At 52.0% G+C, this 24458-nt stretch overlaps 1 protein-coding gene across 2 annotated transcripts; it reads right to left on the bottom strand.

Annotated features, from left to right (window-relative positions):
- Positions 1-312: 312 nt before the first annotated feature.
- On the bottom strand, positions 313-23899 carry BAG3 (BAG cochaperone 3; the record flags this gene model as incomplete). 2 transcript variants are annotated; one of them, XM_081104937.1, is made up of 4 exons in its annotated part: positions 313-1659; positions 4627-5022; positions 6393-6719; positions 23372-23899. In XM_081104937.1, the coding sequence occupies 4 exons, from the start codon at positions 23549-23551 to the stop codon at positions 841-843; spliced, it is 1722 nt and encodes a 573-aa protein (XP_080961063.1). In that variant the 3' UTR covers positions 313-840. The 2 variants fall into 2 exon arrangements, with proteins under 2 accessions (XP_080961063.1, XP_080961064.1); XM_081104938.1 differs by having other exon boundaries at positions 313-1656; positions 23372-23551.
- Positions 23900-24458: the final 559 nt, after the last annotated feature.

Raw genomic sequence — 24458 nt, 5'->3', positions numbered from 1 at the left:
ATTCATTTCAAACGGGCCGGATCGGGCCGTAGTTTGCCCACGGCTGGTCTAAGGCCAGGTAGTCTGAAGAGGTATGAGACACACATCCCATCACCTGAGTTCACAGCCCCGCGTCTGCCCAGGATGCAGTGTAATCCGAGGCTGAAAACTGACCAAGACTCATGTGGTCATGAGCTGGGCCAGCAGAGACGGTACGAACCCCAGCCAGGCTTGTAAATGCGCCTGCCGTTTATTTTTACTGCAGCCAGCGAGAGACCATCTTGATGATGCCACTCTCTTCAAAGCTTTACAAACCACAAAAAAACACCAAGTCACATTATTACTTTATTTTCCTTTTTTTAAATGCAACATTCAAGTCATCCGACGTACAGAAATTCCTATGGCTCTTTACACATTTTGTTCTCTCAAAAGTTAGGCATTTTAGCTTTGAGATGAAGAAAATCATCCCATTTAAAATGGCAACATTTCTGAAAAACAGGTTTCCTATTTGTGATGGGAAACTGACTTCCCGTCTACTCCCCCCAAAACTCCTCCAGTCCAGAGCTACAGGAAGACAGTTCACAACCCTGGCTAACATGTGGTGCCCATGCAGAGAGAGGGCCCCGAAGCAACAAGCACTGTTAACTTTAGAAACAAGCAACTTCTTTATTGTACAGCATAAGAATACTGGAGAAAAGCATCATTTCCCTTTTAACCCTTTTACTGTTTTGCCTCCACCCAGGTTACTGCGTACCAAGCGGCTATGAATCGTAAAAACCTATTGATTTAAAGTCCCTGAAATGCATGCAACTTAGAACTTGCTAACGCACACAGTCAGTTCTCAGGCTCCAAGCCTGCTTTTTATTGAGATGGTGGTGCTGGGTCACCAGCTGTGTCTGTCGTGCTGCCGGGGTTTGGAGTGGCTGCTGCTTTGGCATCTGGCTGCTGGGCTTCGGCTTTGGGATCTTCCCCATTTCCGGCACTTTTCTTGCCCTTGTCTGCTGCCATGGCCCCCATGATTTCCTGCAGTGGCGGGTCGCTTTCAAGGGAGCTGGGCTGGAATTCATAAACCTGGACTTGACCTGGGACATCGATTGCTTTCTGTTCAAGTTTTTCCAGGATGGTCTGAACCTTCCTGACTCCATCTCTCCTGGCCTGACGGACATCAGCTCGTCCTTCAGGGTCTACCGAATCCAGAGCCAGTAGCTCTTTGGTCAAATACTCTTCGATCATCAGGTACTTTTTGTCCGTCTTCTTACCTTCGAAGTTGTCCACAGCCTGCTCCAGCCCTTGTACCTTCTCCAGGATGGCTTCCACTTTCAGCACACCTGGATGTTTGCGGGGTGCCTCAGCTTCTCCTGGCTTTTGGGGTGTGGCTTCTGCTGGGGCAGGGCTGGGGGCTGCCCTCTCTTCTGCAGCCACATTCTTGGGGGATGGGGGGACAGCAGCAGGGGCAGGGCTAGGAGCAGGGCTGGGCACCGGAGCAGAAGGAACCTTTATTTCCACCTTCTCCGAAGGAGGTGGGGGTTTCTGAGCAGCAGGCTGGGAATCCCCCTCCTTGCGGATCACGTGAATCGGGATGTGTCCAGCAGGGAGGTCTGAACCCGCTGGGCCGGGTCTGCTTTCTGGTTTGTTTTCAGGTTGTGGGACAAAGGAAGATTCTCGGTGGGTCATGGGCTGCTGAAAGAAGCAAAGGTATTTTTAATAACTGGCTGAGAGTCACAGGATGTTGTTCGTAGCTAGCATAATACTGATTAGAAAGCAAGCTGGGGAATGGCTTTTTAAAAAAGTTTAACAGTACAGAGATTTTCAAAGTCAATTAACAGCTGTTACAAAATAAACATGCACTAATCACGTGTGTGACCAAACCATGGGTCATGCTCCCATTCATCACCTTGGCCTATTTATTAGTCTGTGACCTCTCCCTGGATTTTTCTGTAGTTGGCATTCTTAGGGCAATAAAGAGAAAACCAATATAATTTTCAAAAAGGAAAATACTAAAAGCTCATGCTGACCACTGAGCTAGCTGAGCTCAAAGCAAAGTCCTGGGCGACTCAGACTCTCAGGTGAGGCAGCTGTGGAGGGTTAATTGCCACTTGTCCCCTTCCTTACGCTGTGGGGACAGTCCCTACTCCGGGTCTTCCCATCTCCTGTTTCAGAAAAGTTATAATTTCTTTTAACATATGTCAGCCTAGTGGTTTCTGCCCAGAATGACATCTTTTCTGAGACCAGGCAAGATGCCCCAGAGAGTTAACCCTATAGGAACTTCGCTGGGCACATCTGTGCCAGAACTGCCACTCAGCGGAGCATTTCTGCACTGACTTCGGTTGCACAGGCCTCGGGGAGCCTCTTTAACGCGACTGTAAGTTAGAGCCATCCTGTTTTTAATGAGCTGTGCTTAGAACCACAACATTGGCTCTTCCACTTTAGGTGAATATCTAAAACCCCTTAAAAACCCCACACCCAATTCCATCCACTGGGAAATAAGAATTGGATTACATTATTTCTAAAGTATTTCCCATTTAAAATACTAAATTCCACTATAATGTTCAGTTGGCTCAAATCCTTATAAGCCTCCAAAAAGGGATCTTTGAACAGCTATCTGGGTGGATGACGACTACTGGTCTGGGCATGGGAGTTTTCAGTGGAGACTGGGGCAGGGGTTCATCACAAACAAGGCTAATGAAGGGAAGTGAAACAGGATTAAAAATTATTTTACCATTTATGGGGAACATGTGGGAAAGACATGAGGAGGAAAAACTCTAGCTCTGTAAATGGGCACCTCTTTCCTGGGATTACTGAGCCCAAGGAAGGACCTGGGGGACACTTCGCTGTCTGAATGCCAGCAACCTCCTTTTCCACCAAATCTCTCCTGCCAACCCAGACATCCTCAACATTGGCCCTTATCACTCATGAACCAGCCACATGTCTCTTTGGGCTTTAAAATAACGGCTGGGCCCAGGCGGCGTGGCTCAGTAGTTGACCGTCAACCTATGAGCCAGAAGTTCAGGGTTTGATTCCCGGTCAGGGCACATGCCCAGGTTGCAGGCTTGATCCCTAGTGGGGTGCGTGCGAGAGGCAGCTGATCAATGATTCTCTCTCATCCTTGATGTTTCTCTCTCTCTCTCTCTCTTTAAAAAAAATAAAACAAGGGCTGGGTAAGAAGTGATTTTAGAAACATTTAAAAGGGATTGCTTTATGGCTATACTCTTCAAAAGGTCAAGATCACAAAAGCAAAGAAAGATTGCAGGAGACTAACGAGAAATGACTAAGTGCAGTGCTCATGATCCTAGATGAGATCCCGGGACGGGAAATTGTGATAAAGGGGATTTGAAAATGGACTGTGTATTAGGTAACAGTATTGTAAGGTTGTGACATTTCCTGAATCTGATCATTCTACTGTGGTTCTGAATGAGAAGGTCTTTTGCTTAGGAAAATATTTACTGAAGTAGTTAAGGGTAAAGGGGCATGATATCTAACAACTAAATTTCAAACAACCGCAATACATAGGGTAAGATATATAGAGAGAGAAGAAATGGCAAAGCCAACAGCAAAACGTTAACAGTGAATAAGTGTGAAGGGTATACTGGACTATTTTTGTACGATTCTTACAACTCCTCTGTAAGGCTGAAGTTAATTTACAAACAAAAGAGGCTAAAAAAAAACATAGTAAGAGGATGATGCTCTGTTCCAGGGCTCTGGACGTGTCACTATTTGTAGTAAAAAGATACCCTGCATTTGTTTACAGAGGGACTTCCCTCTAAAAACTGTGGCAGAGAATTAACGCAGCTGCTCAAGTTGCAGCCAGAGGGGGCTTAGGGCTGCTGAGCTACATGACCTCCTCCTCCGGAACCCATGCCCCAGTCTCCACTGAAGGAGCCGAAGGCCATGCCAGACCAGAGGTAGCCCCATCCTCCCAGACGGCCGACTCATGGCCAGACAGTATGGTCTACTGAAGAGGAGGAGAAAGGAGTAAGGGATGGTTTCTGCGTCAAGCTCGTAGCTAAGGTGAGAAGATAAAAATGAACACTGGACATGCACAGAGCAATCCCGTGCTGCACTGTAAGAGACTCACGAGGCGCCGTGAGATAGGTGAGTGGACTTCACGGAGGCCAGACTGGCTTGTCCCTTGCAGGATAGGGAGAACCTGGACTGTGAAGGCATTTCAAGGAGGGGCTCAGCACGGGCAAAGGCACGGACGTGGGAAGGACAGAACGGGCAGAGTGGAGAAGGGGGATCGGGGAGGAAAGAGCAAGCTGCCTGGAAGATGAGGCTGTGGCTGGGGTGTGGAGGGGCCTGAAGGGCCCTGAAAGGCAGGCACTAAGACACCTGGGCCCTAGGTGTGTGCGTGATGATGCATTCTGCCCAGCTGTTTCCCATTGTGATGGTTGGAGCCTGCCCCCAAGGCAGATGCACTGAAAAAAGAGCAAAAGCTGTAGAAAGCAGTGAGGATGCACAGCCAGCCTTGGTCCTGTATTACTCAGTGACCAGCCATTTTAGGACCTCACTTTCCCGTTACATGTATGGGACCCAGGGAGGCCTGATTGGGAGGGGGGTGGGGGGGTAGGGTGGCAGAGAACTTGCACAGAGCTCCTTGCCCCTAAAGAGATGCTGCCGTAGCTAGTCTGGCAAGACCAACTCTCCTACCTGAGGCCTGTTGACCACGGTTTGCACACGCCTGGGCGACGGGGAGTGCACTGGTGTGCTGCCTCTGGCTGGAGAGCTCTCCCGGCTGGACGCACCCAGGACAGGCGATCGGAATGGGGATGTCGCCCGCCGGGGCTCCCCCTCATCCCCCTGGATCTTGTGGTACACGGGCTGGTGGGTCTGGTATTCACCCTGCTGAGCTGGGTGATGGGTCTTCTGGGCCTGGTGGAAGGGCTGGGCTGCCGGCCGGGAGACGTTCTGCTCGTGGATCACAGGGATGGGGATGTAGCCCCGGGGGAGCTGGTGGCTGCCCAGGCTGCTCCTGCCGGAGGAGGGGGGCAGGCTGGCTGAGGAGGACGAGGACGAGCAGTCTGAGGTGGCTGGAGACTGGGATCGCTGCAAGACATAAAGGGTAGAGGTGTGGCCCCAGACAGGACCCTCTGCCTGGCACTCTGACCCGCCTCCATTATGTGCTCAGGGCAACAGGTCTCACAGGACCTCCCATGTGAAAGCCTTTGTTTTCAAACTGCAGTGTTTGGGCTGAGAGCCCTGCAGTCAAGAGGCCTGGGTTCCGATTCTTACCAGCTCAATGGCTTCTGTATGGTTCCACCACACAGAAAAGGGCACCCTCTCCCTCACCGGGCTGGCCTGAAGCTTAAGTAAAACAACCTGTGTATGTGCTGGGCACAAGTCCCACAAACAAGAAGCGCGACACATTGTATTTGTTATTATATGTCGCTTTGCTTCCTTCTTCCTGTTAACCCTTTCCCTGCTAATCCACAGAGAACTCAGCTGGGCCCAGGGAGCTGCGTTCCCCCGCGTGGCCCAAGACAGGCCAGGCCCTTTCCCTTCTATTCACATAGGAAACCAGGAGGCGTTTCCCCGGCCGGCTTCTGAGGATCCTGCTAGCACAAATTCGTTAAGATTTCTCTGATGTGTCACTTCTGGTTTTTACAGCAAAAACATTTTAAGTATAGGTGCTGCTTCTCCAAGAAACGCCATGTGCCTCCCAGTGTTCTGCTTGGGGCTTTTTACCCCAAGCAGTCAGCGGAGCCAGACCCCTGGAACAGAGCCAAGGGAGGCAACCCCAACGCTGGGTGCAGACACGGGGCGAGTATTCGTGCCTAAGACTGTGCCAGTGTCTGCAGCCAGGAAAACCAAGAGGACTTACCGCTCAGGAACCCTCCTGAGTCCACTGGCCCTCAAATCTCGGCTAAGCACCGACTCAGTAGTGGCTTCGGCCTTAAAACCCTACTACAGAGCAGCCGCCTTCCTGACTCCCTATTCTGGATCTCCATTCAAACCATGGGACCCTGTGAGGGCAGCTATGCTGTCTCATTTTCATACCAATATAGGTCCAAGCAGCTAATCCTTTTCTGTAAGCATTGAACTTAACTAACAAATAGCTCTGTGTTTCTGAATAGAAAGGCCAGTGAAAGGAGCAGCAGATTAGGAACCAGACCGCCAGGCTCATCCTAGCGATGACACATCTGGACCAAACTCCTTACCCTTCTGAGCCACAGCCCCTGAACTACAAAAACGAGCCATGATCCCTGCCCACCTGAAACACACCTGTCCAATGCTGGCGGGCATGTGGGCTGTCGAGCTGGCTTTGCTGGGTGACCTCTGCTGCTGCAGGCCAGGCCCAGATGCCCTGCATTTTATCAGGTGCCAGGCCCAGGGTGCTGGCAGGGTCTGATGCCAGCCTAAGGAACACAAGACTCCCAGGTCGCATTCACAGGCCCAAGAGCCAGGCCTCTCCTTACCTCGGGCCTGTGGGAGGCTGGGGGCTGGGCTGCCGCAGCTGCTCCCGCCTGTCCACACTGTTTGTCGGGCTGGGTGGCTTCCGGCGCTCCCTGCAGAGGTGACTGGGACCTCTGAGGAGCCGCAGTGGCGGCCTCGGTTCGGAATCGCTGGGCCCCGGGCTGGGGAACGGCAAAGAAATGGTGCGGCGGCCGGCTGTTGAGGCCTTCGTGGAGGACGGGAATGGCAATGTAGCCTGGTCGGAGCTGGGGGTACACAATCTGGCCTTCCCTAGCGGGCAGTAGCCGGGGGCCCTCCCGGGAAGGGCCATTTGCAGAGGACGGAGTGTCCTAAAATAAAAGGAGAAACACAGACGGGTTAGAAACTAGGATGGAAACACTTCTGAAGAGGAAAGAACATGGTGCTGAGCGCCCTCATCTTCCAGAGTGACCCCGGCCCCCCAGCACCAGCCAGCTCAGCCGGGCACAGGGAGCACAGCTGCACCCCACTTCTGTCAGACCCCCCCCTTCCCTACAGAGGCCGCTCTCTGGCCAGCAGGTTAAGAATTAGAGACATCAGGGGAAATCAGATGGGCCGAGGTATCTGCTGAGCACAAGAGAGGTCTCCCTCTCCCACTCTGGGAAGACAGGGCTCGTTTCTGGGGCAACCAGGCAGCACTGTGGGCAGGGAAGCCACTGTCTATCCCCCAAGCCTTCGGGACCCAGATGCGAGGAGGTGTACGGAGGCGTCAATCCCAACTCGCTAACCAGAGCCAGCTTCTCTGCTTCTCAAAGGGCCTCCCGGCCCAAGCCAGTTTGGCGCAGTGGACAGAGTGTCAGCCCTCAGACTGAAGGGTCCTGGTTTCGATTCTGGTCAAGGGCATGTACCTTGATTGCAGGCTCGATCCCCAGCCCTGGTCGGACGTGTGCAGGAGGCAAACAATCGATGTGTCTCTCTCACATGATGTTTCTTTCTGTTTCTCCCCCTCCCATCCACTCTCTAAAAAGGAAAAACATCCTCGGGGAGGATTAACAACAAGGCCCCAGGGTTTCCTAACAATGCAGAGTGGCACTGGCCTCAAACACAGGCCACAGCTTGGAGACCTTTGCAGAGAAGGGGCAGCAGGGGGAAGCTGCCTTCTCTGGAATATTTTCAGAATAAGCTCCGAGAGAGAGAGAGAGAGAGAGAGAGAGAGAGAGAGAGAGAGAGAGAGAACACGAGAACACACAAGGAACGCAGAAGCTGCACAGGATGAAAACAAAACCCAGGGATTATATGTGCTGGATTTCTGATGCCAACAAAGCCTGCTTGGTGAGGAGCGGCTGGGGTCCCCCCATGTCCTCTCAGGAAGTTCTCCCTTTAGTGGCCTGGCTATTTTGGGAGCCTGGAGAAGGCCAAGTTCCAGATGTACCACAGAGAGATCTTGTTTCAGATGACAAGGCTGGCCAGTCGCTCACCGGGCAATGTCACTTCTCACCAGGCAGAGGCTGGGCAACCGAAGCTGGGAGCCCCCAGCTGGGTCCTGCCTGTCTCCTGAGCATTACATAGGTTGGGGCTGTGGGTTCCTGCCACTTACTGGTATGCACATCCGAAGGGATCAACTATTAAGAAGGAGAAGGATCCCCACTTCAGAAGGCATCTCTGAACTAGGGACAAACGCCCAAGACTGAGATTCTAGGAGCTTGCTGGGTGCGTAACTCGGCTGCCAGTGAGAGAAGCTAAGGGCCAATCTACATTTGAGCGATGGACACTGTAATTCTGCCATGTTTCTATATTTGTGTGCACCAGTGGCTGACCCGGAATTTAGCCCTTTCAAGCCCATCAATGCTTCCCTCCTGCTGAGCCCCTGCCCAGGGCCTCCAGCACCCAGGAGAGGCAAGGGTGTCGCAGTGTCCTTGGGGACATCAACTAAAGGCACTCTCAGATTAGAATCCCCACGTGCTCAGGGCAGCCGCATTATTTTAGCCTGTTCAATTCTGAGGTCACCCAAGAGCAGGGAGTGCGTCCAGGTTTCACATTCAAAATCGAATTCCTGCCGTGAGACTGGCACCAAAGGGAGGCAGCAAGAAACACCAGGAAGCCCTGTGCTACGTGGTGTTGGCTCCTAGCATGCCGCCAGGCTCAACCCGGGGTCTGGACAAGTCGTGGGAGGTCTGTGCTGGCTGCCCAGGGGCACTGCCTCCTCCAGGAAACCACAAAAGCCTCACGAATCTGCACACTCCACGGAGCTGGGCAGTTAGCAAGCCCTCATCCACGGACTACCTCCTGGTGAACGTCCTGCTACTGAGGTGCTCGGTACGATGAGTGGCCAAACCAGCAAGTGCGATCCCTGCCCGCTGGGGCTTACCCAGGACAGGTCAGCCCTGGCCGGTGAGGCTCCGTTGGTAGGATGTCGTCCCATGAGCCAGGAGGTTGCTGGTTGGATTCCTGGTGGGGGGCGTGCAGGAGGCAGCCAATTCATGTTGTGCTCTCACATCGATGTTTCTCTCCTTTCTCCCTCTCCCGTCAGAAATCAACAAACTATTCTTAAAAATAAAATAAAAGGTTTAAGGCTGAATTAAACAAACGGGAAGCCCCACTACCTGGACAGCACGGGAGGCCCTGCAGATGGGGAGACGTGTGGGCAAACACGTGGGCTTTTCCAGTTCGGATGGGTCTCTCCTAGAGGGTGACATTCATTCTGACCTCCATTAGTGACAGTTCTGGGACAATTCTCTTAATTCTGTGAGCCTTCCTCCCTTTATCCAGAAAATGGAGCTAGCAATGCCCACGTCACAGGACTGCTGTGAGGTTTTATGAGAGGTCCAGAGGGATGGGATGCCCAGGAGCCCGAAACACATGTGAGTTCCCTCCCTAAGTAGGCATGCGATTATGCTACTCACACCCCAAAGTGTCAAAGGAATCAAAACTGAACGACAAAGTTACCAGACGGTGACTGGAGTCAGAATGGTGGCTGCCCCGGAGGAAATGGTAGGGACTGGGGAGTCTTGAAAGGACCTTTTGAGGGAACGGAAATGTACTCTATCTTGTTCTGGGTAGTGATACATGGGTGCACGCCTATGTACAAATCTACAGAACTACCAATCTACCGAACTTCTCTGGAAACCCCCCCCAACTCCCCCCATTGCCCGTCCCCGGCCACATTCCACCTACACCATCTGGTTTCCACAGGTGAGGCTGCCAACCCTCCCCCTCCCCACAGCCAGCAGTCAGCTGTGCCTCCAACCCAGACCCTTCCAGGCCTGGAGACCATAGGCCCTCCTGGGGAAACCCCTGGATCCAGGAGGCCCTGGGGCGGCCTGCCAAGAGCTGTGCATTTCATGCATCTCACTGAATAATTCTGCACCTCAAGGATAGAGAAAAGGCAAGGAAGAGGAAGGGGGGGCGGTAATGTTGCCTGCCCGAGGGCTGGACAGCAGACTGATCCCCAGAGCCGATATTCTGCCGGGGTGCCACGTGGGGGTCAGTGGAGGAAAGTCTGTGGTCACTGTAGGCAGGTGTGGGGGTCAGAGCAGCGCTGAGAAGGGGGTGGCCCTTGAAGGGAAGTGCTGAGCTGAAAGGCTGGAGAGGCCTCATGTCCTCTGTGTGTGAGTTGCTGACAAGTGACCTCACCAAGATGGGAGGAATCGAAAGGAGAAACCAGGACATGTCAGGAAATAAGAGAAGTCAGGGCAGAGCTGGGGACAAGGGCATGACCCGGGAGGAAGAGGGAGGGAAGGGGCCAAGACGCGAGTTCTGAACCTGGACTGGCTGAACGATGGTGCTGCCGCTGGCACAGGTGGAAGGCAGGGATGGTTTCGGGCGGCCGGGAGTATGCCGCTCCTGCAGTGCTGAGGCCTGCACTCCTGGCTCCGTGTGAATGAAATGTCCCCTTTATCCATTTAATAAAAAACCACGGTGACAGAAGGAGCCTTGACTTGGGGTGGTGAGCACACGATACAATATACAGGTAATGTATCATAGAATTGTACCCCTGAAATCTATATAATTTTATTAACCAACTAGAGGCCTGATGCACAAAATCTGTGCACGGGGGTAGGCCCTCACAGCCGCCCCGCTGCTGCCTTGGCTCTCACAGCCCCAGCTTCGTCCAGAAGGTTGTCTGGACGGTCATTCTGCTGTTCGATCTAATTAGCACATTAGCTCTTTATTATATAGGATGTCACCCCTATGCATTCAATAAAAAATAAACAAGCAAACCAAGCAGCTCTTCATGAACCTCAAGTCTAAAAGGCAGTGCCTTCCCTCCCACTATGGTGGGGTTTTGTTTAGCAAATCACTGCTTTAGGTAAATTAATCAATCACATCAGTTTTACAGAGCAGACAGCCAAGTACGCCCACATGGACAGAGAATTAAACCAAGAATGAAACTCCCGCCCGTATCAAGGTCTGTCCAGGAATGCGGACCCACCTTCTATTGTCTCTCTCACTAGGCCCTGGTCAACAGCAGCGGTTACTAACTACAAAGCACCGCCCGAAAGGTCATTAAATTGCCCGGTCTAGCTTCTATGGTGTTTTCATCACAACACAGTAAAAAATAGATATTTTTTAAATTAAAAACGTTTTAAAATATGTAACATTTATGATCCTCCTAGAATATGACTCAAGTTCTAGCCAAGTCCAGAAAAAGCCTATTGGTTAAGCCAGAAGCTTTCACAGACGACTCACTATCTGCCCCCCTCTGACTTCACGGGGACCCCACCTCCTTGGGGTTCTTCTGTGTGATCATGTGATAGGGACTGAGCATGATCACATGATAGGGCCAGGCATGACTACAGTGACCAAGCAGATGAGGGCCAATCCTTGCCTCATCATGACCTGCCTGTAGCTTAAGGAGTCATGATGGCACCACAGGAATTATTTTCTTTCTTTTTTTATTAATCCTTACCTGAGGATATGTTTAGAGGGAGGAAGGGAGGGAGGGAGGGAGGGGAGGAGGGAGAGGTAGAGAGGGAAACATCGATGTGAGAGAGAAACATGGATAGGTTGCCTCCCGTACGCGCCCCTGACCGCCCCCGACGGGGGATGGAACCTGCAACCTTTCCGTGTACAGGATGACACTCCAACCAGCTGAGCAGTCCGACCAGGGCAGGAATTGTTTTCCAGGGAAGCTCAGCTCATTATCCTTATCTTTGGCCAAAGACAAGGAATACATACAAACATACAAACCCAATTAGGAGGAGGGGGTCAATGGGGGGAAGAGGGGACTTATGTAATACTTTTAATAACAATGAATTATTTAAAAAAAAAACACAATTAGGAAAAAGCCGACACCCTGACTTCGCTGCTTCTCTCACTGCATTAATTTGTAAATTCATAAAATTTAATTCTCCTTTCTCGTTTGCACACACAGTAAAATCCTCCGCAGTGTGTCTCAGAGAGCACCAAACTCCACGAGGCAGCCAGGACAAAAAGCAGGAAGAGCTACCCCAGATGAGCCACAGTTTGCCCTCCTGAACACAAGGTAACGTTACTAGAGAAGCCTGGGGTTAGGATCTGAGCTTGGGTGAGCCCTGGAATTTACGTAAGCCTTGTTTGCTGAACAGCACATCTAACTTCATTACTTGTTTTTATCCCAATGTGGGCGCAAGGGGACGTGGGAGGAGGCTGCACTGGGTCCTAATTCAGGTTCTGTCCTAACAGGTGTGCGACGTCAGCAGCTCGCATCCCCTCTCTGGTGCTCAGTTCCCTCAGCTATAGAAGGAAGGGGAGGCCCAGATGTTTTGTAAACAGCGTTTCTCAGACTTGGGGGGCGGGGGGTGGGGGAGGGCTTCAGAGCACCCAGGAAATGCAAAACAAAACAAAACCGCTGAGCCCAGCCCCAACCAAGTCTGATTCAATAGGCGTGGGACGGCCAACCAGAAGTGCACCGAGAAACACCGACCTAAGGAAGTTCCCTCCAGCACTGCCAGGCTCTGCGGCCTCTGATTTCCCAGGTCCCCACCTGTGTAGTACGTATCTACATAAAGCTCAAAACAAGGAAACGGGGATTTCACGGAAATCTAGAAAAGACCGCTCCTCCTGCAGCCAGTTAAGTCATATCAGAAGGTGCCTCGTCAGTACAGCCCAACGGTCTCATAAATCGTATCGGAAACCGCTGGAACTCCTGGAGCCCCTCCAGTTTCACATACCAAACCAACGAAGGAGAAGCTACTGAGCCCGCAAGACTCCGGCCTTAGAAGCAGGGCAGGATCAGCCCCTGGGCACCTGCAAGGCACATGCTGATGACTACTGGGTGTTATACATGCAGCACCTTAGCTGCTTTGGGGACAACCGGGGAGCAGGGTGTGCCTCGACCCATCCACAGTTGGTTCCCTGTAACAAAGAGTAACCTCTGAACCCTAAAAAACTGTCCCACTGCAAGCCCCCAACCTCAGCTCCACGGTTCAGCACCCTGTGGGCTCAACACCCGCCCAGCACAGCTCCCATCAGTCAGTGTGGTCTGAATGGAGGCGACAGCAACAGGGGACTCTGAGGACTGCCCCGGAGTCGGCCGAGGGCGCTGGAGTCTGAAGGAGGACACAGATGCTAATAACCGGGTTTTCAGGCCGGACTGGCTCCGTTGTACCATGTGCACCGAAAGGCTGCCAGTTCAATTCCCAGTCAGGCCACATACCTGGGTTGTAGATTAGGTTTCAGGCTGGGGCACATACAGAAAGAAGGCAACTGATCAATGTTCCTCTCTCTCCCTCTGTCTTCCTCTCTTTCTAAAATCAATAAAAATATACATTAAAAAAAAGAAATGAATTTAGTATTGCTATCCTATATAATAAAAGGCTAATATGCAAATAGACCGAACCGCAGAATGACCAGTCACTATGATGTGCACTGACCACCAAGGGGCAGACGCTCAATGCAGGAGCTGCCCCCTGGTGGTCAGTGCACTCCCACAGGGGGAGCTCCACTCAGCCACAAGCCGGGCTCACGGCTGGCAAGTGCAGTGGCGGTGGCGGGAGCCTCTCCTGCCTCCGCAGCACCACTAAGGACCCCTGGGGGGATGTCCGACTGATGGCTTAGGCCCACTCCCAGACTGTGAGAGGGCGCAGGCCAGGCAGAGGGACCCCCCTCCCAGTGCATGAATGTCGTACACCGGGCCTCTAGTTTGATACAGAAACAGTTATTTTTATGTCCACAGCCAAACTCAAATTTCTTCAGTTCCCACTGGATTGTGATAAAGGGTCTCTCCCACACCTCCAGCCCTGTTTTGGGCATACAATAGGCAAAATCTGAATAATAAGTGAAGGCCACACCCACCAAAGTCTATTTACACCAAAGCCTAATTCCTCAGTGGTCTCATCAGGTTGGTAATGAGCCTGTTAGATTTAGAAGCCCCTTATCTAAGTCTTAAGAATACTGATGAGCAATCTTCTCTGCTGAGAACTGTATCTAAAGTCCCATGACCTGGGAGCAAACACACCAGAAACAACGATAGGGACCGGAGGTCTAAACACCTCTCTCCCTCCAACAGGCCCCAGCCGGCTGCTCTCAAGGGGCCTGCACTCCGGACAAACTCACCGCTGAGAACCCACACCCAACTTGCAGTGACCATGGCTCCTCACACACATGCTGAGACCAAGCCAAGCCAGGCTGGGGCAGGGGGACCTGCTTGGGAGCAAAAGATCCATTGGTGTCCCCCCAAAATCCTCAGTGCTTCCCCCACCAGGGGAGTGGTTTCCAGGCTAGGCCCCAGCACCTCCAGCTGCGTTTTCCCTGCCGGAAGGAGTGCTCCAGGCTCAGAGTCAGCTCCCGGCCTCCCCAGTCCCCAGCCCCTAGAGTCCTCAAGGATTCCATGCAGATGTGGCCCAAGGTCACAGGGAAGTTACTGCAGAACCAGGCTGAGAACTCTGGTCACCAGCTCCCAGCTCCTGAACTCACAGCTAGAGGAAATCCAAAACTACCGACCTCCTCTTCAGGGGGGGAGGAAGGGGGCAGACAGAGTAGAAGCACTTTTTTAAATCACCTAGAGCCTGAATCACAGATGGAAAAGTACCTGAAATTCCCATCCCAGGAAACAGACTGTCTGAAGTTAGATAAAAGCGACCTCCTGTTACATTCCATGGGTTTCTCAAGCACTGCTCTCATACTGTGGTTGAACAGTGGTCAATCAATTCGCTCTTCCACCTGCTAGAAGCCAACCACGAAAGTGTTTGTTGGTATCAGGGTGCAGGGTTTCAAGTGACATGCATTTTGCATAAAACACAATTCCCCAAAAGAAAAAAATCTCCAGTTCATCCACCGTGGCTTAGAGAACCCCTCTGACTGACGGTGGCAGTCTTGGGGGGACTCTCCCCCCCACCCTGGACACTGGTGGAAGGAGACTCAGTTCAAGTGACCCAAGGGGGTAAGAGGAGGCCTTGCTTCTGAGAAACAAGACTTCCCATCTATCTGCGAGCCGACAGACCCAGGTCCAACCAGAACTGTCTACCGCATGCGGAAGTCAAATGCCTGCCTGAGCCTTTCTGAGGACTGCACACACGTGGCAGGTCAGGCCCTGACTCATGACCTTCCGTACGCCATCCCCCATGATCCTCAGAGCTATGGCCCTTACAGCCTTCCCCCAGGATCCTTCTGTATGCCCATTTTACAGAAGGGGAGACTGAGGCTCTAGGAGAGTAAGCGATTTATCTGAGACTACTAGCACCTGATACCAACACCAGGATGTGTTAACCCTTTCACTGTTACTGCCACACCTGTACGCTGTGGCTAACGTCTTCAAATCCATCTTCCTGGGGTTAAACGCAGCAAGAGAGAAAATGCTTCATTTTGCCTGGCTGAGCTGGGCCGAGGCTCAGACCTGGAACATTCAGTTCCAGTGTGCTCCGGGCCAGGAAGCCAGCGCTGCTGCTGAGTCACTGCCTGGCTGAGGCAGGGCAGGGAGACAGCGAGAGTGAGGGTGCTGGGCTCACTTCAGTCACCACATTTCTTCCTACCCGGGCAGGAGAGCTGGTCCTGCTCGGACACTCAGGATCCCCAGGACTAATCTGGAGGATTCAGAAAATGAAGTGGCCGCCTTCCCTCCTGCACATGCATGGGCTTTCATTCATTCAGTGTCTAAGAAGAATCTAAAATAAATGGGAAACTGCCAGTCCACATTAATGAACTGAGGAAGTTACTGGTTTGTTCTTCAGCAGGATGCTAAGGAATTTGCGGTGGGAAGTCTCAGCTCAATCGCTCCGTACTGGGAGCTCTTGGGAGCCGTGCTGTTTACGGGCTCCTGATAGAGGCAGCGAGCAATCTGCAATCCCTGGCTTTTCTGAATTGACAGTGAATAAGCAGCTCACTCTATAGTGTCTGATCTCACTGTCGGCCACAGGGGGTAAGGAACTATCAGAGCACCGGGGCTCTCTGTGCAGCTGTGGGTCTGGCAGTGACGTTCAGCAACCAGCGTCTCCAGCAGGCCTGCTCCAAGACGCTGTGTCACCGGCGGGGATCTACAGACCCGGAAGAATGAACCTAGGGCAGTGATGGCGAACCTATGACACGCATGTCAGAGGTGACACGTGAACTCATTTTTTGGGTTGATTTTTCTTTGTTAAATGGCATTTAAATATATAAAATAAATATCAAAAATATAAGTCTTTGTTTTACTATGGTTGCAAATATCAAAAAAGTTCTATATGGGACACGGCACCAGAGTTAAGTTAGGGTTTTTCAAAATGCTGACACGCCGAGCTCAAAAGGTTCGCCATCATACTAAAGCCTCTGTGGAGAAAAGGCCATTCAGAAATGTGATGAAGGAGAACAGAAAAAAAAAAAAAAAAGGAGGAGAGAAAGAAAGGCGATGAAAAGGAACCAGCTCTCGGGGACAGCCTGCCTCCTAACCCAAGAGGTGCAGGAAACGCTTGGTGGAGAATGGCAGTGAAGGGGGCAGAGGTGCCCTCTATAATATAGCGTCTATGTGGCCCTTAACACCATGACTGCAGAGAGCAGGCATCAGCGAGTTCAGATGGGAGTGAGTGAAGACGCGGCCCATCTCCTAAGCTCAGACCCAGGCTCGGAAACGAGCCAGCATTTCTCATCCGCGGTACAGAGATGCAATCGGCTGCCGATTACTGGGGCTATGCCTGGCGAGCTCTAAGTGTGAAGGACTTTCAAGAAGGCCCACTGGGGGCAAGTCTGTCACCCCTGCTGGCTGTCGGGTGGGGGCAATCTCTGGCCACACCAGCCAGTTCCATGTTGTCTGAGCTGCCAGGCCTCAGGCCAGACACACCCCCTCTCCAAGTCTGTTTTCTCATAGAGAAGGTGCACCTGAATGTTTCTATTTTAGGGAGCTGCTTTGAGGATTTAAAGAGATAAGGTTTGTGAAATCACCCACCAGTGTCTGGCACAACCGTATAAATATGAACCCCAAAAATATTGGGTTCATGCCTTCCTAAAGAAACTCTCTGATTAAGCTTTTGCAAGCTGCCTGGCTTCCTGAATAGGTGCCAAGCCCCTCCCTCCAAGAAATCTTCATAGAAATATGCGAAGATTCTATAACCCCAGATACTGCACACAGTCGCGCAATGCCAAGGGAGGGGTGGGGGTTAGCTCCCACGTCTGCCCCAGGAGGGGATCTGGAGCGAGTCCAGCTGTGAGTCCGGGAGCCAAGGCCGAGGAGAGTCCCAGGGTGCAGACTTGATTCGGGAGCAATGGGGAGCCGGCAGGGGCTGGAGAATTCCAGGCAGGTGGGACAGGTTTCTTCAGGGTTCATCAGCACTAGTGGGTCCTCACAAGATTCCTACCGAGCAAGGCCTTTGTCTTACACTTCATTTTTTCTCCGTAAAGTGTCTTAAATATTTTTGTTGTTGTTAATCCTCACCAATGGACATTTTTCCATTGACTTTGTTTTTTTAAGAGAGTAGGAGGGGGAGAGACAGAGAGAGAAACATCGATGTGAGAGACATTAATTAGCTGCCTCCTCCACGCACCCTCATCAGGGCCGGGAATCGAGCCTGCAACTGAGTACGCGCCCTTGACAGGAATCAAACCGGAGACCCCTCAGTCCATGGGCCGATGCTCTATCCACAGAACCGAACCGGCTGGGGCAAGTATCTCAAATATTTAAGAGCCAGCTTAAACCAGCAAAAATGTAGAGAAAGAGTAGGTTTGGATTATGCACAGCTTTCTATTCTTGATGATAAACGTCAGATCATTTTCAACCGTCAATAGGAAATGACAAACATGTAGAGTGGCTTATGTAAGGCAACCGTGTGTCATTCCAGGGAGGAGGACAGCGCTAATCAAGCCTCATGGGAGGTACGAAGCTTTCTGACTCACAACCAGCCCCAACAGCATGAAGCAGCTTAAGCCTTCCCGGCCCTGGCTAACGTCAACTGCCGCCACGCCACCGTGGCTGTGTACAGACTCTACCCTCGTAAAGGGCAAATCTACTGCACGCAACGGGGGACAAGTTATGCTCAGGCCCTGCACAAGCCTAACACAGGCTGTTCTTTAGCGGGGAAATGAGGGCCTTGGCTGAGCTGGACTTGGCAAGGCATCTGGCCAGCTCTCTATCCACACAGCTCATCAGTGGCAAAGGAATCTGCAACTCGCTGGAAATTCACAGGACAGAATGGCCACTCCCTCCCTCACTGCTCTGATCCTTCCAAGCAGCAGAGCGCTTGCAATCCACCTGCAAAGAGCAAAATGACCTCATCTTCAAGGAAAACCAGGAGGCTCTGCCGAACCTGAAGCGGAATAAATGGTGTCTCTACTTCAATCGTAACTCAAAACGTTTCCAATTTCCTCTGAAAGGATGTCTCTAGCTCTCTCGCAGGACCTGAGGATCATCTGTCAAATTATGACAGGCGGGCGGACGGGCTACTGCTGGAGGGCGAGACAGGAAGGAAACACTGACTCGCGCTTTCTTGGGGTGCAGGAGGGTCTGGGAACCTCCCTGAGTCTGACCCTTCCCCACACCTAGCACTGTCACCCGCCAGGCTCCATCCCTCCCCACATCACCCCCCTCCCCCATATTCACACTCCTAGAAGCCAGGCACTGGGGAGTTTCACTAAGAAGGAAAGTGAGGGATTCCGGGGCCTACATGCAGGCCTGCTGTCCTCTCAGTCACAATCTGCCACCTCCTTCCCCTCAGATGAGATCAGTGCCACTCAGTGACTCCAAAAGCAAGTCTGGCAGATTCAAGAATCATCAGGAAAGCTTTTCTGAGTCTCAGATTTCTGGGCCCTACCCTGAGCAATTGGGATTCAACATGGGGTGGGGACAGTGGGTGACACAACTGGCAATCTGTGTTCTTAAAAAGGTTTCCCTGAGCGCTGGCCTGTGTTGGTCAGTGGTTAGAGCATCAGCTCTCACATTGAAGGGTCTCAGGTTCAATTACCGGTCAAGGGCAAGTACCTAGGTTGTAGGTTCGATCCCCAGGACTGGTCGGGGCACATGCAGCAGGCAACTGATTGATATGTGTGTGTCTCTCTCCCCTCCTCCCTTCCACTCTAAATATCAATAGTAGGGGCTTGATCCCCAGTGTGGGGCATGCAGAAGGTAGCCAATCAATGATTCTCTCTCATCACTGATGTTTGTATCTCTCTCTCCTTTCCTCTCTGAAATCAATAAAAATATATTTAAAAATCAATGGAAAAAATATCCTCAGGTGAGGATTAACAAAATAATAATAATCTTCTATATATATAAAAGGCTAAGTGACTGACCATACATACGTCCGACTGTCCGGCCGGTACACATGACGTGCACTGGCAATTTAAAAATAAATGTTGACTCGCACATGCATGATACATGTAAAGCTCTCGCTGGCGCCAATTGCATGCACGGGTTTCGATCTGTCATTGCTGATGGTGTATTTGGTTGTTTTTGTTGACATTCTGAAGCTGAAAGAAAGCGGTGGCATTGACAGAATATGTCTGAAGACCAACTACTGGCACAACGTACCTCTGCCACTTCATCTCTGCCTCTTCTATTATAGAGAAAGGGCAAATAGCGAAATTAAAATATTTCTTCTAATTAATTTCCTTTCAATGTGCACGAATCCGTGCACTGGGCCACTAGTAAGAATACTAATAATAAAAGCTTCCCTGGAGACTGCCATGCTTGGAATTGTGCTGGCGACCTCCAAGACCTGGAGAGCTAGGCAAGCTCTGCTCCTGGAGGGAGGGTCTCCCTCTGGTCCCCGGGGGGTTGTGACAGAGCAATGCAGCGACACACTCCCATGGAGTTGGCCATTGTTTACTCAGTGAGAACCCAGAGGAGGGGCTGCAAGGGAACTGCATCTCCTGACTCCAAAGCGAACGCCAGCCTCTCTGCCAGGGAGGCGGCTGGACTGGTATGAACTTGCCGGAGATTAGTGGGAAGCCCATGTGGGCAGAAAATCGATATCCAGCAAGACTGCAGGTGGGAGGTTCACTGAGAGTGGAGCTGGATAAAGCCCAGCGCCTTTGCCTCCAGCTGTCCCCCCTCTGCACTGAAGGGCAACACTGCTTTCACTCCTCCCCTCCCCCCGGGAAAGATGGGGATAAAGTCACTCTCACCACCCCAGGGGAATGTGGGAGGATCAACTGTGAGAAGACAGAGTAGAAGACTCACTGAAAGCCATTCCGTTACCAACATGGCTCCACTGTAAACACTCGGAAACTGTCTTCCCCTAAGAGGGCTTTCTGTGTTATTCCTGCTCAGTGAATAGCTCTCGGTTGACTGATAGCATCTCCAAGGTAAGGATGCTTGGAGGGTCCCCTTAGCTCAGCTCAGCTCCTCCAAAACAGCCCTTGGTTTGGTGCCAGGGCGCTTTTCTCAGCACGCACTAAGAAACCAACTTCTGCCCTGGCGGGTCTGGTTCAGAGGATAGAGCACCGGCCCATGGACTCAAGAGTCCCAGGTTCCATCCCAGTCAAGGGCACATGCCCTGGTTGCAGGCTCGATCCCCAGTAGGGGGTGTGCAGGAGACAGCCAATCAATGATTCTCTCTCATCATTGATGTTTCTATCTCTCCCTCTCCCTTCCTCTCTAAAATCAATTTAAAAAAAATAAGATAAATTGCTCAGTAGTTAGAGCTCAGGCCCATGGACTGAAGAGTCCCAGGTTCAATTCCAGTCAAGGGCACATCCTTTGGTTGCAGGCATCCTTTGGTTGCAGCCTCCGTCAGGGTATGTCAGGGAGATAACCAATCAATGTGTCTCTCTCACATCAATGTTACCCTGTCTCTCCTCCTCTCTTCCACTCTCTCTGAGAATCAATGGGGAGAAAAATATCCTTGGGTGAGGATTAACCAAAAAAAGAACCGATTTCTCATATAAAGTAATACTGAAAGGCTTTCCATTGTATCTGGTCTGGAGTAGGGTGTAAGTCATATAAGTGAAACTGAACTAGTCATCCAGATATTCTGTGTATATCAAAGCAGAGATTCAAAAGCAAGGAAGTCCAAAGAGCTAATGAACTGGATGTTAGTTTTCACCTTATGTGTTGGTTCCGTGCTGAGAAATCGCAAGTAATTAACTTGGTAAGGAGAACTCTTTTCTTGAGTTGATCACAACCAGCCATCACCATTCACGTAATCACAGCACAGAAATCAGCCACCCGATCCTTGGCGATCAGGACACAAAAATAATCAAGTATTCCAGCCCGCACACTTCAGGGCTTCCTACAAATTCAAGATGCTTCTACCTTCTTCCGGACAGATACACTGCCTCTTCTCAAGGCTTTCTGGTGTGGTTCTCTCTTTGCTATTAGTATTAGCTAAGAGGCCTTTGCAAGCACACTTCAACTCTCTAAGCTTTTCTTTCAATATAATAAAGAGGCTGAGCGAAAAGATCTCTAAGGACCTTTCAACGTTAAAATTCGAACTTGAATTTTCAAGTCGACTTTTCCAGCGTCAGACTTCTTAGTAGCTCTTATTTTCTCTGTGTTGAGAAGAAGAGTAATTCAACCTGCTTTTTTCCACCCTCAGACGCTTTATGAAACCACAGCCTAAGCCCTCCATCGGATGGGTGCACAAAGATCTCAACTTGCTGGGTGAGTTTCATGTTGAAAACAAAGTGCTGGCAACCTGGGTCTTACACTGCACTCCTAGTGGATATGCTCAAACTTGACCTTCACTCACAACAAAGGGTGCCAGCAAATTGACTGTCCCTGTCTCTATAGGAAGGAAGCCTGAAAATGATTGTTTTTTTAACCACACTGAAGATCTAGCCCTAGCAAATTTGGCTCAGTGGATAGAGCGTCATCCTGGGGACTGAAGGGCCCTGGGTTCGATTCCGGTCAAGGGCACATGCCTGGGTTGCAGGCTTGATCCCCAATAAGGGGCATGCAGAAGGCAGCCAATCAATGAATCTCTCTTATCATTGATGTTTCTCTCTCTCTCTCCCTTTTCCTTCCTCTCTGAAATCAAGAAAAATACGTGAAAAAAGAAAAAAGAAAAAGAAAAATCTACATCCACACAGACTGCAGTAAGAGAGCTGGTTTGAAATGAGCATTAGTTTCACCCAATGATGGGCTGAACAGACACACACACACAAATAAACGTATAATTATGGCTCTTGTACTAATTACAGCCGCTTGTACTAATTTTCAGAAATAAATATACAATTAATTTCTTATAAATGTCAGTTGCTGAATGTACAATATCTCATCATTGGGCACTAGAGTTTTATCAATATTTTAAAGAAAAAAAGTTCATAAAATAAAGGTAAATAATATAAATCTTTCTTCTAAAATAATAGCTTTTAAAGTATTTTTAACTTTGTGGATTTTTATGTCTTCAAAATAACTTACCAGTCCTTTAGGGCTTTTATTTTCATTTTGCCCAGAACAGCATTTACAGTTACCCTTTAGGTATATTTACTTTTTTGTTTAATCCTCACCCGAGGGTATTTTTAACTGACTTTTTTAGGGAGAGTAAGGGAGAGAGAGAGAGAGAGAAACATCGGTTGCTTCCCCTGACCAGGAATTGAACCCAATGGAACCCATAATCTTTTGGTATACAGGACGACACTCCAACCAACTGAACCACCCCGCCAGGACTAAGTATATTTCCTTCTGGGGGAAAAAAAAAAAAAAAAGCTCAAATTTATAAGTAATTGCACAATTTTTTGTGCAATTAGTTATAATTTTTAAAATTAAACTCATTTCAATTTTTTTATTTTCAGATTGCCATGCTCCTAGGGTTAAGTACTTATCCTTGCCTATATGTAAGTGGAGCATACTTCTGCTGTGCTCACCAAAGTACTCCTACTCGGTTATTTGTGTATTAAAAGCGAGTCCTAGGCGTTTCAATACCATAACAAGGAAGGGAATGGATGCCATTTCTTCCCCCGTGAGGCGGTGTCGTAAGGCGATGGCCAGCTCGGAGCAGGCTCACCCCCTCGGCTCAGGAGAAGCCTGTTTTCAGCAGGTCATCCCGGAGCGGACCCCCACCGGAGGTCTCACACAATGCCATTTTAATTTCAAATCGAAAAGGGAAAGAAAGGAAGGAAAGAGGGGAATGTGTTTACATGCGTCTCCCGAGTCACTGTCGGAGCCGGGAGCCCGGCCGAGGTACCCCTGGACCGAGCCGAGGAGCCCGGGAGGGGACGCCGCGCCCACCGGCCCGGCCTGCGCACGGCCCCTGGCGCCGCCGAGGCGCGTCCGCCGAGCGAAACCACCACCTCCCCCCGGGCGGCCGGCGGCGACCGGGCCTGGCCCGGGCCCGGGGTGCTGACCAGCCGGCCGCCCCTCGCGGAGCCCGGGCCAGCTCCGGCCACCGGCCCGCAGACCCTCCAATCGAGCCGGCGGACGGGGCCGGACGCCACCGCGCGGGACGCACTTCCCGGCCGACCCCCGGGAACAGCCGGCGGCCAGGGAACGAAGTCCCACCGGGGCCTCCCCTCGCCCCACGCCGGCCCCGGGCGGCCCGGGAGCGGGCTCGTAGGGGCGCAGCGGGCCGCCCCGGGAGCTGGGGCCGCCCGGAGGTCTCGTGGCCGACCCCTGGGGCCAGGGCGCGGCGGGCACGGGCGCCTCGCGTCCCCGCAGCCCGGCCCAGCCCCCGCTCGCCGTCCAGGTGGGGGCCTGGCTCACCTTGGGGCCCTCGGGGGGCACGCGCGGGTCGTTCCACGTGGTGGTGCGGCTGTTGTGATCCACGAAGAAGGGCCAGCCGGTCTGCGGGTCGATCTTGATCTCCCAGCCGGGCGGCAGGGGGTCGCGGTCGCCGTTGCCGGACGCCGTCTGCATCATAGGCGAGTGGGTGGCAGCGCTCATGCTGGGTCGGGTCGGGGTCGGCCCGGAGGGGAGGCCGCCGGGGTGCGGGGTGCGGGGTGCCGGGTGGCGGGGTGCGGGGCCTTCAGGCGCCGAGTCGCTCGCGGGCCGCGGCCGGAGCAGGAGCCGTGCGCGCCGCCGACGTGTCCGGGAAGCCGGCGCCGGGCACCTTTATGAATTAAAGGAGGGGGTGACGTGGCCCGCGAGGGGTGGAAGTGTCTGGAAACGGCCTCCTCGCTGCCAAAGGGGACGGAGGAGATAAAGGGAGGCAGCAACTGGCCGGCTAGAAACTTCTGGTCCCATCCAGAGAAGTTGGCGGCGCGCGGCTGGAGCGGAGCTCCGCCCTGAGTCATCGGCTATAATCGTGCGCGCCGGGCGGGGCGAGGCGGGGCGGGGCCTCGGGCAGGCCGCCCCTCCCCCCCGCTTCCCCTCCCCCCACCTCCAGGCTCGGGGTCCCCCCTGCGGCCGGGGGCGTCGTCTGAATGCCCCCAGGCCAGTGTCAGTTTTCAGATTCGCTCCCTCGCTTGGGAGCCGCGGGGGGGACTCCCGGGGCTGGAGTCCGCTCTCGGGGTGCGAGCTGCGGCTCCTTCGTATAAAAACAAAGTCATCGTTAGCCTTGAAAGTCGCTGGTTTTAAGCTGGAGTTTCGCCCACGGGCCCCCTCCCCCTCGCCCACCCCCACCCCCTTTGGCTCCCTCCCGGACTGATGCTCCGGACACTGGAGTCTCTCAGTTACGTTTTAATCACTGTTTTTGTCCTCTGGGCTCAGGAATGTGGATCTGACTGAGAAAGCCAGGGAGAAAATGGATGTGCGAGTGGAAATTCACCTGCCTGCCTTTTGAAACCCAAAGAGAATGCAAGATTGCATCAGCAGCGCATAGTTTTATGCTCCTGTATCTCAGTTACAGAAA

This window comes from Myotis nattereri, assembly GCF_964212035.1.
Source record: "Myotis nattereri genome assembly, chromosome: 13".
Lineage (NCBI taxonomy): Eukaryota > Metazoa > Chordata > Mammalia > Chiroptera > Vespertilionidae > Myotis > Myotis nattereri.
The sequence above is the reverse complement of the archived record's forward strand: the minus strand, read 5'-3'. Positions and strand labels throughout refer to the sequence as shown.